At 41.3% G+C, this 15,912-nt stretch overlaps 1 protein-coding gene across 1 annotated transcript in view; it reads right to left on the reverse strand.

Moving 5' to 3' along the window:
- Positions 1 to 15,912, reverse strand: part of LOC115477307 (protein transport protein Sec23A) — a 192,416-nt gene that overhangs the window by 26,143 nt on the left and 150,361 nt on the right. Inside the window, exons 16-18 of the mRNA XM_030214093.1 lie at positions 14,456 to 14,617; positions 12,221 to 12,307; positions 1,063 to 1,218 (exon numbers count right to left, since the gene is read on the reverse strand). Coding sequence (XP_030069953.1) covers positions 1,063 to 1,218; positions 12,221 to 12,307; positions 14,456 to 14,617 — 405 coding nt within the window. The remainder of the gene's footprint in view (positions 1 to 1,062; positions 1,219 to 12,220; positions 12,308 to 14,455; positions 14,618 to 15,912) is intronic.

Genomic DNA, 15,912 nt, shown 5'->3' on the forward strand with positions numbered 1-15,912 from the left:
GGGCTTTTATAGCTACTAAATTCATGTTCTGATCCAGGTTAGTTCAAGCAAACATTTTTGCAAGCATTTGGCTAGTCTGGACATCATTTTTAGGATTTATGTTTAGATTTGTTTGGAGAACATGGTGAAAATTATGAGGCTAATTTTAAAAGCTAAATTCATACAACACCGTTTTACACTTGGAAATAGCTGGTCATAAACCCACCCGGAGTACATATTGTTAAAAAAGAGGTGCCTAATACCATTTTGCATATACTGTTTCCCATGACAAGTGTAGTTGACAAAAACGCATTTTTTTAGATTTCCACAGTACGTACATATTAGATGTGGAGTGGCCTAGTGGTTAGAGAACTGGTCTTGACATCCAGAGGTGGCTGGTTCAAATTCCCCTGCTGCTCCTTGTGATCTTGGGCAAGTCACTTAACCCTCCATTGTCTCAGGTACAAACTTATTGTGAGCCCTCCAGGAACAGCGAAATCCCCTGTGTATCTGAATGTAATTCACCTTGAGCTACTACTAAAAAAAAGTGTGAGCAAAACCCAAATAAATAAATAAGTAGATGGTCTTTTCTAATATTACCCTCCCTATTCGTAAAGAACTAGTGAACAGACTGCAAATCTATAAGCCAGGGGGAGGGGCAAACTAAGGCCCGCAAGCCAAACCCAGCCTACTAGCTCTTAAGTTTTGGTCTGTCACGCACTGCCAAGTTCTCAAGTGGTTGCCAAGTAGAATAATGCCCTTCATTTTAACCACATAACTCCTATTTGATAAGAAATTTTGAAACTGAAGTACTTCTCCAGAGATACACGATTGTGTCAAAAGCAGTTGAGATGTTAAAAATGTGATACCAAGTTAAGAGCAAATTTTTAGCTATTGCTAGATTAGAGCAGTGAGGAAACAAGTTATAGTGGAGTGAATAGAAGAATGATGTCTAAAATAATGTCACAGAAAAGCAAAAGGACCAACATTTGCCAGTCAGTTAAGCTGAAGTGCCTCTTGTAAAAAATTATCTGAAATGTGTTGATTTATGAAAAGATCTGCCACTCGCTTGGCTTTACTCACCTGACTGCCTCCATGCTCTGTATCAATATACCGTGGCATGGGGAACCTGGAATGAAGAATTTCTTGGCCATCATCAGCAGGAGCTTGTAGCAAATGGCGAAAGTTTTCATACTCTGGCATGTCTTGGTATCCTGCCTTACGCCACTGAGCTATAGTCTGGAAGTGAAAAAGAAATTACAAAACGTTAGTTATGATATCTAATTCAAGCTTCAAAACCATGGTAAAAACCCACTTGGAACCGACAGAGCTGAAGAGTGTTTACTCTATGCCACCTGTTGTACTTACATTTATTCACCTTTTTTGTTGTTTTTATCCTTATAGACTTTGTCTCTGAGGAAGCCTATATGCTGGTTTGTTTGTTTTTTGCCTGTTATTTTGCCTTAGTTCTTCATCCATTTAGTAAGTGTTTTGTCTAGTTTGTTTTTACCTCCCATTTTTATGTTTATATGCTCAGGTTTTCCTTTTTTCTTTTGTTCCTTTTCTTTTTGTATTGTAGCCATACTTGGCAGCAACTTGGGCATTTATTGTGTATGAAGACCTTATTTTAGGTAGGTGTCCAACTTAAACTGCAATTTTTATATGTTTTCATTTATTTTTTTAATCATGCTATCCTAAATCAATATTTACCCATTTACTTTCTTTTATTTTTACATATTTGCTGTATCTTTTACATATATGTATCCATTATGTGTTTTTTTTTATTTATAAGCATTTCTATTTTTATACAAGACATTGCATTACTTGTACAGAAAAGATTGGTTATCTTAGAAAATTAAGCTAAGGAAAAAAAAAGGGAGAAAGAAAAGAATAAACTCTATTATCTCTAACCAATCTCAAGTCCACAATAAGAGTCCAAGATTCCTAAACAGTGGAGATTTAGGAAATTTTTAAACACATTTGTAATCAGACGTGAACCAATTCCTTATTACATTAACTAGAGCTTTTTGATGTTATGAAAGCTGCAAGCTGATAGGGCTCGTAATAAACATATTTAAAAGATTGGTATTTAACTACGAATTTGCAGGGGGTATCTTAGGAAAAAAGTAGCTCCCATCTGAAGCACTTCAGTTTTCATCTGGGGGAATTGTTGCCGTCTTTTCTGGGTATCTCTTGATATGTCCAGGAATACTTGAATTTTTAGACCTTTAAAGGTCTTTCCTTTGTTTTTAAAGAACATCTTCATTATCCAGAATTTATCAGGAGCCAACGCCACTGTAGCCAACAAAGTGGCTGCTGTGACTTGTTCTGTATCTGAAGATTCTAGAAGTGCAGATACATCTAATGACTGAGTTACTTGAGTTTGTTGGTTACTATCTTTTTTAACAGGAAGGTAATACACTTGTGTAAAGGTAGGGATACTCTCTTCCAGAACCTCCAGTATTTCTTTAATATAATTCTTTAACATTTCACGAGGGGAAACAGCAAATTGTTGAGGAAAATTCAAAAATCGCAAGTTATTACTTCTTGAGTAATTTTCAAGAAATTCTATTTTCCTCCTCAGATTAGTTAAATCTTTTAAATCTCTTCTCTCTCCTTCTCTGCTCATATCCAGCAAACCGCCAAGACCTGTCGTTTCTTTCTTTACAACATCCGTAAAATCCGCCCCTTTCTTTCCGAGCACTCTACCAAAACCCTCATCCACACCCTTGTCACCTCTCGTCTAGACTACTGCAATCTGCTTCTTGCTGGCCTCCCACTTAGTCACCTCTCCCCCCTCCAGTCGGTTCAAAACTCTGCTGCCCGTCTCGTCTTCCGCCAGGGTCGCTTTACTCATACTAGCCCTCTCCTCAAGACCCTTCACTGGCTCCCTATCCATTTTCGCATCCTGTTCAAACTTCTTCTACTAACCTATAAATGTACTCACTCTGCTGCTCCCCAGTATCTCTCCACACTCGTCCTTCCCTACACCCCTTCCCGTGCACTCCGCTCCATGGATAAATCCTTCTTATCTGTTCCCTTCTCCACTACTGCCAACTCCAGACTTCGCGCCTTCTGTCTCGCTGCACCCTACGCCTGGAATAAACTTCCTGAGCCCCTACGTCTTGCCCCATCCTTGGCCACCTTTAAATCTAGACTGAAAGCCCACCTCTTTAACATTGCTTTTGACTCGTAACCACTTGTAACCACTCGCCTCCACCTACCCTCTTCTCTTCCTTCCCGTTCACATTAATTGATTTGATTTGCTTACTTTATTTATTTTTTTCTATTAGATTGTAAGCTCTTTGAGCAGGGACTGTCTTTCTTCTATGTTTGTGCAGCGCTGCGTATGCCTTGTAGCGCTATAGAAATGCTAAATAGTACTTTGAAGCAATTGCATATGCTGGAGGTTTTTCTCTTGTGATTGAACATTTAAGGTCAAAGATTTTAAACCTTCTTCTGTTTCTTTAGTTTTTACTTCCAAAACAGTCATATCTTGACTTATTTTCTGTACCAGAGGACATAATGTTTTGCTCAGGTCAGCTATCAAGCACCATAAATTATCTAATGTGACTTTTGAGGGTTTAACAAAAGAAAATACTACTACTACTTACCATTTCTATAGTGCTACTAGACGTACACAGCGCTGAAAATTGGGTGTTCGTTACCTCCGAAACACTGTGTAGGAAATTATCCCAAAATAGTTGTACTTGCAGTTTCTATGTCCCCTGATGCTGTAATCCCCGTTTCAGATCTTATTTGAGGAGTTTGAAATTCTAAACTCCCTTCTGCTCCACGCAGATCACATTCTGCCTCTTGTCGCGCTAGCCCTGGCATTTTTCCATATGCTGGGCTAGGGACACCACCGTCAGGGAGCTGTTTCCGCTCGGCTGCGGGGGAGGAGCTCTAACGTTGGGACTGAGGGTAACCTCTAGCCCAGAGTTCCGCCGGGGGCCTCCATCACCTCCTGGCTGAGCTAGCAGGCTGCTCACCGATGCCACTGGAATCGGGGCTCGCTGGATAAAAGGTTCAATGGAGCCGGACTGAGCCACAGGGCTCCGCCACTGAGAGGACACGGCAGCGGGTCGGCCTTGTCTCTTAGGCATAATCAAGGTCAAAAATCACAGGAGTTCACACTCGCATCTGATTCAATCAGCGGCCATCTTGGACTCCCAATTCTGACTCATGTGTTTTTATTAGTTTACATTATGGTTTCCTGGTTTATTGCTTTTACATACATGATTACTATTCTTTTATATATATGATTACTACATTTGTATATATGTTTTTATACATCTAATATAATAAAACGCACCGTGAACATTCTGAGGACAAAGATTCTGAAGTCACAGCACACGATAAAGGGTTCATGGTTTCATGGTGGTGAAGCCATCCGACATAACACGGACCTATCAGAAGGGGCTTGCCCACTAACAAAGCAGAACTGTTACCAGGCAACGGAATGCGACATAGAACTCACCTATCAGAAGAAAAAAACAGAAGAAGGGAGGAGCATTCAGCTGTAGAATGCCTCACTGTCTGAGCAGCACAGAGAGCAGACGAACGCCGCTGGAAAAAGAGAATATCCCAGCACTGGGTATGTACACAAATATTGTTGTTGGACCCGGGGAAACAGGAGTACAGCGTGCCCCTCGCCATCTGCAACGTGCGCCGCCACCTGCAAAAATTAAACCCGACCTAGCCTGCATCACAGACTGACCCAGGCGGGGGGAGGAGTAGGGAAACTTCCCTACTCCTCTCCCCAGCCTAGGATTCGGTAGAGACTGGCTGGCAAACTGCTTGAATATACAAAACCACTAACTCCTTCAATATACAAAACCGGAGGCAACAAAGAAAAAAAAACATTATCACGCACGTGCACACAACTGGAACAACTCCCCCCCCCCTTCACCTTCTCACGAACCAAGCAACCCAGGACGTGCAAAACCATCCCCCGTCTGAAAAAACCTATCACCCACCTCGAGGATGCACACACCGCGCTGCTTCCTGCTGCGCATTCGTCCTGCATTCCTCCTACATCGTTCCTACGTGCTGCCCTATAACGAACCGAAAGAGTGGCGTACTCTCCCTTCTGCAAACCACACCACCCAAAACAAGACGCCGCTGCTTGCCACAAGGACCAAAAATACCGTTAAAACCGACGGCCCCAGACAGTGCTGCTCTCCCGCCAACCAACAAAAAACATCCCCGGCATAAGGCAACCCCTAACCCACCTCAAGGATTCCCCGACCTCAATCACCCCGGGAAAAGACAGCGCCACTTCATACAGTGCTTTTCTCTTCAAAGGAAAAACTACAGGAGAAAAAAAAAACCCACTTGCTAGCGCCCGTTTCATTTGTTTTGGAAACGGGCCTTTTTTACTAGTGTGATTATAATTTTGCTTATTTGTTTAGAGCTCCTGACGCAGCCCTTTTGAGCGAAACACAGCATATGTCGGGCATTTACCCTATAATAAAGTTTTATTTGTAATACTGACTGATCTGCTTTATCTCCAACTAAGATAGTCATGCATTTTCTATTCCCACCAATGGACTCAGTTGTAAATCACAAAATATCACAGACCACAGAACAATACGAACCTAATGCTCTACTGAGGAATCACCAACAACAATGTGATTTTAGTTATAATAATCCTGACCATCGCATGAAAAAAGAACTAAAATTCAAACCATAAGATATGTTTAAGTGGGGGGAGGGGGGGGGCGCTTCAGAGCGGATCCTGAATGGAAGCATAGAAGAGGAGCTCTTTATAGCAACAGCTCAAAAAGCAAATTTCAGCCTTCTCTCTCAGCTTTTTTGCCTGCAATAAACATCAGCTAGTATAGTATATGGCGAACGGCAAGCAGTCTAAAACTGACACCACTTTTGCAATGGGCTCTAGCTCAAAATGGTCAAAACCGGATATGGCTGCAAAAGAGAAACTGGAAAGTAACGAATCTCTAAGTGTGATCACGGAACAAATACAAACCATCACTAAAATTCTTTCTGATAACAGCACAGATATCAAATGCATCAAAACTGACTTTTCACAAATGAACTCCCGAATTGCAATATTTGAAAACAGAATAGAATAACTGGCTTACTGTGTTGGTCACACTGAAGATCAGGCCTTGATATTTCACAAAACAACTAATATGAAGCAAGAGCTTCTAAGTGCTATTGAATATGCTGGAAACAGGAACAGGCACAATAACGTCAGAATTTTGAGTTTACCCGAAAATATAGAAGGAAACAAACCATTCCTAAACTTCTGAAGCTCAATTTCAAATATCCATTTGAGATCGAGAGGTATGGCCTACTATCATCAGCATGCATGAAAATAGCAGTGGCATGGAGGAGTGGCCCAGTGGTTAGAGCACCTGTCTTGACATCCAGAGGTGGCTGGTTCAAATCCCACTGCTGCTCCTTGCGATCTTGGGCAAGTCACACAACCCTCCATTGCCTCAGGTACAAAATTAGAATGGTGAGCCCTGCAAGGACAGAGAAATACCCCCTGTACCTGAATTTGCTCACACCTTTTTCATTAGTAGAAAGGACAAATCTCTTGCCTTCTACCATTAACATGAGATGAACAGGACACCACAGGCCTACTTGAAAGCTTTTGTCTTGCACTTCTTTTTTGTTACAATAGGTGAATTGATGTTCTAGTGCTCACTGTAGTGTTTAAGATGCTTTCCTTTTCCTTGTGTGACTCGTACAAATTACTGCATATGGTATGGTAGAATTGCTCTATAGGTCCTGAGTGTTCTGTATTCTTGGTATGCCTAGTACTGGATTTGGGGGGGGGGGGGGGGTGTTAAAAAATGACCAGCCCCGGGTGTCAACTACCCTAGGTATGACACTGGGTAGAAGATATTTCATAATCGCAACCTGGCTGAGGTAAGCCATGTAACAGACTGATCTACATAAGTTTTTGCTTTGAGATCTGGCTAGAGCCAGACTCTGAACCCCAGTGGAGAAACGCGCACTTGTTACCTGTGTTTGGGGCGTGGCAACCCCCGGCAGTCACAGACTTTGCTTGGCTTACTGCCAGAGACCTTTAAGACTGAACAATGAACTGCAGAAGTTTCCTTACTTATAACGTGGCCCTGTGAAACGAACAGGCCAAGAATTTCCTTAAATAAATACCTATTTTGAGTTCATTCCTTTTGTCCAATCTGCGTTATTTCTCTGGCCCATTCCCAATTCTTGGCAATGGTCTCACACCCCCATAGTTCTTTATGTTTGCACATAGTTTCTAAACTTAGGTCTGGAAAAACCCTCACCTCCATATTGTCAAAATGTGATACTTCGTCCTGTCTTGCTTTCTGCAAAATATACTGTGTCCTGAAAATGGAGCAGCTTTACTATCAGTGCCCTTGGATGAAGATTGGAGTCCAGCCGTAGTACGAGTTCTCTATGTGCACACTCTATTTCATATGATGGCAAGGCAATAGAGTCTGGGAAACAGAAGAGCAAAAGACAATGCACACAGGAGATCAGAGATGTCCCCCCTCCTTAACTTCCTGCACCCCCAAGATTTGGAGGTTGGACCTCCGGCTCTGATTTTCTTGGTCCTCCACCTTCTCCTGTAATTGTTCCACTTTTTGAGGAAGCCTCTGGCATTCCATCCGATCCTATGCAGCCTCCTCTTCCAAATCAGGAACTGCCCCCCTCCCTCTGTGGCTTCTTTCCAGCTGCAAAAATTTTTCTTCCAATTTCAGAACAACTAAGTCCGCGATCTCCGCTTTCAATGCTTGAATTTCCTGCAAAATATTTTGTCACATGTCCACGAAGTCAACATTAGGCTCAGAAACTGGCTGAGAATGTGGTAAGCCTTCATTACTGCTTCCCACTGTTAAAGCAGCTTCCTTCAGGGCCTTTGAGACCGTGGCCGCATACATAGCCTTAATAGAGGTAGATAATTTTGGTTTAAGCTGTTTTGGCATAATATCCTGGGACCTCCAACCCAGTCCAGCATCCTTAAAAGTCACAAATACTCCCAGAGACCATGGGTAAGTACTCTATTGGGGAAGATAAAGGATGGGACTTGTGGAGTTCCCTCAAGCACATCCGATCGCCATGATTGCTCACCGGAAGTCCCACTTAATGTGTTTTGTAATAGATTGCAAACTTTTTCAACTCCTATCAAATGGTGTCCTGAACAGATTAAATATTTTGGTGTTTATTTTTGTAATTCCTGGAAGCAGACCTTACGGATTAACTCGGACAGTATTCTAAAAAAAACAATAGAGACTTGTTCTATATATAACCAAAGTTACTTATTTGCGGATTGCATTTTACAGAAAGGCTGCGAGCTTTGCTTGTCAGAAGCCCATATGGGATATTTCACATCATAGAGAATTGACTTGGTCTAGCAAAGAAGTTTTGTATCAAAATCATTAGACTCCTGATGCAGGCCGTTAAGGCCGAAACACGACGTGTATCGGGTCGTTTTTATCATTTTGAATAAAGACCTTGTTTAAGAACACCATTTGAGAGAGGAGCTTTTTCCGATCCACTTGCTTTTCACTTGGTGTTTACCACGAACACCTGAACATATTCAAAAATTATTTGATATTTTCATATCTACTGCATTGACTACTGTTATCCACAGTTGGAAAAATCACAAACTTTTGATGGGCAACTATGAGGCATATTTTCAAAGCACTTAGACTTACACAGTTCCATAGCAACCTATGTAACTTTGAAAATCTATGTGCTTTGAAAATGAGCCTCTACATGTAATATTCTTAAATATAAATCAAACAAAATAAAACATGGAAAAAAAAATAAGATGATACCTTTTTTATTGGATATAACTTAATACATTTCTTGATTAGCTTTCGAAGGTTGCCCTTCTTCGTCAAATCGGAAATAAGCAAATGTGCTAGCTGACAGTGTATATAAGTGAAAACATTCAAGCATTACTATGACAGTCTGACAGGGTGGGAGGATGGGGGTGGATAGGAGGTATGCATGGGGACATCAAAGCATATCATTGATATTCTAACAGGATGGGTGTGGATAGGTGAGGGGTGGGGTGAAATACAGCTTTATGGTTTATAATGGGCTAGGAACCCCAGATCCTTGTTAAGTCCTTTCTGTTGGGTGTTAAAATATTCAATCATTCTGACTTCAAAGATCTTACGTTCTTGTATGGTTTTAAAGTTACCTTTCAGGATTCTCACTGTGAAGTCACTGGTACAATGTCCTGGTCCTGTAAAATGCTGACCAACAGGCGTGGGAGCCCTACTGGCACCAGTATTGTTCATGTGATGTCTATGTAAATTGAATCTTGTCTTAAGCATCTGGCCTGTTTCTCCAATATAGTATCCTTCGTTACATTTTTTACACTGAATGATATATACTACATTGGAAGATGAGCAAGTGAAAGATCCCTTTATGTTGAATATCTTTCCTTTGTGGATGACTGTGGGGTCCTGTGAAATATTTTGGCATAGTTTGCAACTGGATAAATTACAGGGAAGTGTGCCCTTTTGTTCCTTTTCAGTCTGTGATGGAAGTTTAATCATTTTTGCATGACATGTCCAGCTCAACTGTTATTTTAAGTAGTTTACTGGCTGTGTGCCCATAAACTCTGAGACATGTAACTCATTCAAGCTGAGGTGCACCAGACTTCAAGTCCAATGGATATCAGTGGGATGTAGAACCCTCTGTGTCCTTTGAGATGATGAACTTTAATGGTAATCAGACTAACATGCGACAAAACAAATTAGTTGTATTATTTTTTTTGTAACGTGGTAGTTTCTTCCTGCTCCTTTGGACTTCCAGCTGAAATTAGCAATAGCCTTCTTTCACAGCTCCTCTATTTTTATGTTTCCTCTATCCCCCAACCAAGCCTAGCCTCAGCCAGGAGCCACAAACCATAGCTTCCTTCAAAACCCAACTAAGGTGGGCCTGAAATCTAGCTACTAGTTATCATTAAATGAGCATAGGCTGAAACGCCATTAGATTATTTGCTATAGCACAAAAATAGGACCCTAGTCAGGTGGATTAGGGTTAACGCGCCACATTACCACCACTCCCCACGTTAACTCTTTCAGTTGCCTCCTATCTGCCCTCATACCAACAAACCTGAGGTGGTATGGAAGTCTGGACAGGGCGTTAAATTAAAGTTACCCCCTACTACTCACTTATCCCCTAGTGTTAACAAAATGTTCCTCATGCCCCAACCCCCCTCCCCCCCACCTTATCCTTTTGTGCTGTCTGGATGCAAAGAAAATCTGTGGGTAGGCTGGAGCACAAAAGGTTTTTGACATTTAGCTGCAGATGACTCCTGAAAGAAACATATTTGAACCTGGAGGCACACAAAGAGACTCCTGAACCCTTCTGTGGTGAATTGAGACCCTTTACATTTATAGTTACATTTCTAAGCAAAGCAATCATTAGATGTCACTTCCAGGTAAAGCTGTGACCCAATCCCTCCAATATACACCTAACCCCTACTACGAGCTAAACGGCCCCTTTCTCCATCCAATATAGCATCCACCTTCCCCCACACTGCCATCCTTTCCCAGCTTCCATCCCCCCTTCACCATCATGGTTGGCAAAAGTACTTAGATGCCCTTTTCATAGAGGTGTGCATGTCATCAACCTTGAGACCTATCCACATAGCCACAATCTCCCCAAACACACAATACTCCCAATGCACCTAAACTTCCCCCGTCTCACCAGTTCCCTCCCCCATTTCCACCCACAGCCTCTACTTACAACCTTACTCATACTCCTATTTCAAAGAGAGAAGGAAGAGGAAGACAAAAAGGCAACAAAGCAATAAGCTTTGGAGAGTCTCTTTGCCAGTCTCTTCCTCAGCATAGTCACTTTTCTGCACTCTCCAGATGCTTGTTTGATTGCCACTTTAACCAATGCCAGGGGCTAGATCTCGATGCAGTTCCTTTGATCTAGCAGGTATCATCTTTCCTAGCCAACATAGCCTTCTCCTCTTTCATGCACACTCACATTTATTCCCATCTGATGGAAAAGTATAGGCCAAAAGGGAAGGTCCACCTATTGCAAATATTTTCCTGGTGGATTCACGTTGTGGCATGATTCAAAGCTCTCTGTTTTTTTTCAGAGGGTTCAAGCCAGATCCACAAAGACCTTGACTTTATATGATTTCCATTGGAGCGCGCCCTGTTGTTGCACCTTCACTTTACAGCATAATCAAGGAAGCTTGCTACGATATCAGGCAGGAAGTGTTGTTCGAAGTGTTAGGTTTTTACTTATAAAGTAAAAATAAATGTATATTTTAATACTTAAGTACAAGTACAGTGAAGAACACAATAAAAAATTTACTTAAGTGAAAATAAAGTTTTTGCCTAATATAATGCTTTCTGAGTAAAAAGTAAAAGTATCCCAACTACAATAAATGCAACTATTAACATTCTTATTCTAATAACTTTACTGCTCTACAATTCAATCCACTTTGCTTTTAGAAAAGCTAGATTTTTGAAACTGACCGTCACTCATGCGAGTGCACTTTAGAGTCAAAAGGTGTTCAACAACTGCACTGGTTGAAGTGGATTGCTCACTCTGATAAAAAGTACCTTCGAATCAGGCCAGACTACAATATTACAGATGTCTTCTGGCTGGGTCTGCAGATATTGATCAAGGGGGAATCTCTGTCTAAAAAACTTGACTTCCGAATAGAAAAAGAATATTGTATCATCATTACTGTCATTTTCTACATCAACCACCTTTTTCTATGCAGTCATGTTCCATTCTGCTCTGTTCTCCAATCACTTGGCAACCGCTATGTGTTCTTCGCTTTAATCTTGCTAAAAGTATGCATACTATGAAAGTCCTTACATACTTATAGCCATTGTGATAGGAGAAGCTTTTTTACTCACGAAAATCTACCTGAGTTATTATTAACCTGGCTAGGACTGCTCTGAAAGTGACTGCATCAACTGTAATAGATAAGATTTTTATGATTTTATTTTGCTAAAAAAATTTTTATTATACTAGTAAAGTTTTTTTTGTATCTTTGATTTTTATTAGTATTTATTTTCAAAATTCTTACAAAAGTCACACCCAATGCAAAAACATCAATCAATATTTTTATAAATGGAAACTTGTCTGTAACTAACCCTCCCACCCTATCCCATATACCCTCATTCCCATCCCTCCCTCCCTTTATACCAGTGTTTCTATTAGACACTAAAGCTAATACGACATTGTAAAAGACATACTAAAAACTGATATATTGATATCTTACCTCTCCATGATAAATCAAGATCTGGAAGAATGTGTCCATAAGGAGGATTCGATCTGGAAGAATACTGCTGCTGTCCAGAAGAACAGGCTATAAGAATCCAGTAGAAGTACCATCACTTATGCAGAACAGATTAATCCCACAGTTTAAACAAACATTTTTAAATTACCATAGGTCAGAAGTGTGTCTTCAGAATAATATAATCTCTGGCCAAAAGTAAAATTTTTACTTCTGGAAGGAACTGCTAGATTTCACATTTATTTATTTATTTATTACATTTGTACCCCACGCTTTCCCACACACGGCAGGCTCAATGCAGCTTACATAGTAACAATATAAAGAATTACAAAGTCATAAGAAGAATGTACAATTTGTGGTAAACGCAATATTAATGGGGTTAACGGATAAGTAAATTGAGCATGGGAGGAATTGGGTGCAGAAGGAAATGAGTGTAGGGAAGTAGGCGTAAGAGATGGGGAGGAATGGATATGGGGTAAGGACTGTCAACTAGTCAGTATTTTATAAAGAGCCCACTGCATAAATGACCAAAATAAAGACATTTAGGTGAGTTCTTCACACCTAAAAACTAAGCGGCTCCTTATAAAATTACCCCCCAAATAGCTAAATATGTTCTTCTGTTTGGCCCCCCAAAGAGAGGATGTGAAAGGTGAAGAAACTCATTAGCCCTCTACAGATAGTTGAGGTTAGTAGATTATTGGGCTCATTTTCGAAAGAGAAGGATGTCCATCTTTCGACATAAATCGAAGATGGACGTCCTTCTCCCAGAGACGTCCAAATCGGTATAATCAAAACCCGATTTTGGACGTCTGCAACTGCAGTCCGTCGCAAGGACAGCCAAAGTTCAAGGGGGCGTGTCGGAGAACATTTGGACGTTTTCACCAAGAGATGTTTTTATTACGACTAAGGCACAAAAAGGTGCCCGAAATGACCAGATGACCACTGGAGGGAATTGGGGATGACCTCCCGTTACTCCCCCAGTGGTCACTAACCCCTCCCACCCTCAAAAAAACATTGTTATAAATGTCATGCCAGCCTCTGATGTCATACTCAGGTCCATGGGGCAGTTTTAGTGGGTGCAGTGCACTTCAGACAGGCAGACCCAGCCCCATCCCCCCCCACCTGTTATGTTTGTGGAGGAAACAGCGAGCCCTCCAAAACCCACCAGAAACCTACATCTAGGTGCCCCCCTTCACCTGTAAGGGCTATGGTAGTGGTGTACAGTTGTGGGTAGTGGTTTTTTTTTGGGGGGGGGTGTTGGGGGGCTCATCACACAAGGTAAGGGAGCTAAGTACCTGGGAGCATTTTATGAAGTTCACTGCAGTGCCCCCTAGGGTGTCCGGTTGGTGTCCTGGCATGTCAGGGGGACCAGTGCATTACAAATGCTGGCTCCTCCCACAACCAAATGGCTTGCATTTGGACGTTTGTGACATGAACGTCTTTGGTTTCGAAAATCGCCGAAAGTCAGAAACGTCCATGTCTAGGGATGTCCAAATTTAAGGCTTTGGACGTCTCTGACGGTATTTTTGAAACGAAAGATGGATGGCCATCTTTTTTTCGAAAATACGGGTTTCCCCGCCCCTGGATTTCACTGTTTTGCAAGGACATCCAAATCGCAACTTGGATGTCCCTGTCGAAAATGCCCCTCTATGGCTCCTGGATAATTATTTCCAGTTGTGTTAATTTGTAATCCGCAATTAATTAATAATTGGTATGTGCAGTACAGAAGACCTGTATAACATAACATATACAGCTGAACACGTTTCCACAACTAGCTTGAAATCTTTATCCTTTTTCTCTCTTCCAGCTCAATATGAAAAATTAATCTACCAGGAAAGATTCTTCTATAAATTAAATAAGACAGATTCTTCTAAAAATACCAGACTTAACAGGATCACCCAAAATAGCAACAGATTCTTTTCCAGTTTATGGATCACAGTTCAAAAAGAGCTGTACCCAATCTGGCTAGCTTTTGGGCATGTTCCTGTATTTTTTGTTTTGCTCTTGGAATTTTCTGATTTGAAAATGATTTGAGTGAAAAACTATATTCCCAAGACAATCAGGGGCTTCATTTTCTTTTCATCCAGAAATTTATTGTTGCAAAATGCTGAAATCACAGCCACAACTTAAAACTCTGTGTACCCAGTGCACCATGCTAACACTGCAAGAAAACACTAGGTTAAAGAGATTCTCTTTTGCTTGTCTGTAATGTTCTGATACCTCAGGGGGTCCACTGAAAGAGTATGAGTAAAGGATTGGTTGTATCATAATTAGTGACTGGGTCAGATCCTGACGCATAAAATGGTGACGATAGTAAGAGCTCTCATCAGGGCTGTTGTTGAAAACTTGCAGAAAAGGAGATCTTCTCAAATGGAACATAAACTAGAAGAAAAACACAAGAGAAATGATTTTGAATAGATTAGCTGGGGTGGGAGGGGGAGTTTTCCTTGCTGTCCAAGATTAAAATTACAAGTACAGAAGCTCATTAAATGGCCTGAAGAACAGTTCAAATGTACTTCCTTTTAAATATTCAAAGCTAATAGTAAATACATGGAGTGGAGGAGTAACCTAATGGTTAGAACGGTGGTCTGAGAACCAGAGGAGCCCAGTTCAAATCTCTCTACAGCTCCTTGCAATTTTGGGCAACTCGCTTAACCCTCCATTGCCTCAGGTACAAACTAAAGATTGTGAACCCTCCAGGGACAGAAACATTACCTACTGTACCTGAATATACACTGCTTTGATAGCTTTCGGGCTTGTTGATAATTATGCTTTCATTCATAGGAGACAGGAGCGGAACTGTTTAGAAGTTACAGTCCTGGACTTGAAATGAAAACCAGATTGGTTGTGGGGTACCAAAGACAGGTTTGAGAAGTTACAGTCTTTGGTACTCCACAACCAATCAGGTTTTCATGATCTCCAAAGTGAATATGTATGAACTGCCTCCACTGTATGCAAAGTTATTTCATGCATTTTCATTGTAGATATACTGAAAACCTAACTGACTGCAGAGACAGAATAAGTTTGGAAAGCCTTGTCAGATTGTACTGTGAACTCTCCCAAATACATATTAGTCACCCTAAGCTGCGTCTCTCCTCCTTGTGCCTTCCTTATATAAGTACAGACTGCCCTAGCTGATAAGTGTCCCCTCCCCCCAAGCAATAATTTTATCAAGGATTTTTCATGTGTGAAAGGTCTCTTCTAAAATTACTCCACCGGTTACATATATAAAAGTATATAGGGTTGATAAGAAGGCACCTACTTTCATGCAATCCACAGGTAGGTGCTTTCTTCTAGTTTGGATTATAAAATACACACCTACACTCTTGCTTCTCCTGTGCACATTTTAGCCGTGATTCCACAAGCTTTGTGAGCCTATTTTACATAGACACAGATTATCATTACAAAATAGCCTCAAATCAGGAACCTATGTGATCCTTCAACCTACCTGACCAGAGTGGCAAAAATGACACTTGAGCTTCCAAAGAGACATTCCTGGGGTATATTTAGATTAGTGGAGTAAACAGCATGCAGAATGCATTTGAACCAGGGGCGCAGCCAGACTTTGGCGGGAGGGGGGCCAGAGCCTGAGGTGGGGGGGGGGGGGCACTGTTTAACCGCCTCCCCCTGCAACCCCCCCCCCCCCCGCCGCATCAGGTACCTTGTTTGCTGGCGGG

The sequence above is a fragment of the Microcaecilia unicolor genome, chromosome 9 (genome assembly GCF_901765095.1).
Source record: "Microcaecilia unicolor chromosome 9, aMicUni1.1, whole genome shotgun sequence".
Lineage (NCBI taxonomy): Eukaryota > Metazoa > Chordata > Amphibia > Gymnophiona > Siphonopidae > Microcaecilia > Microcaecilia unicolor.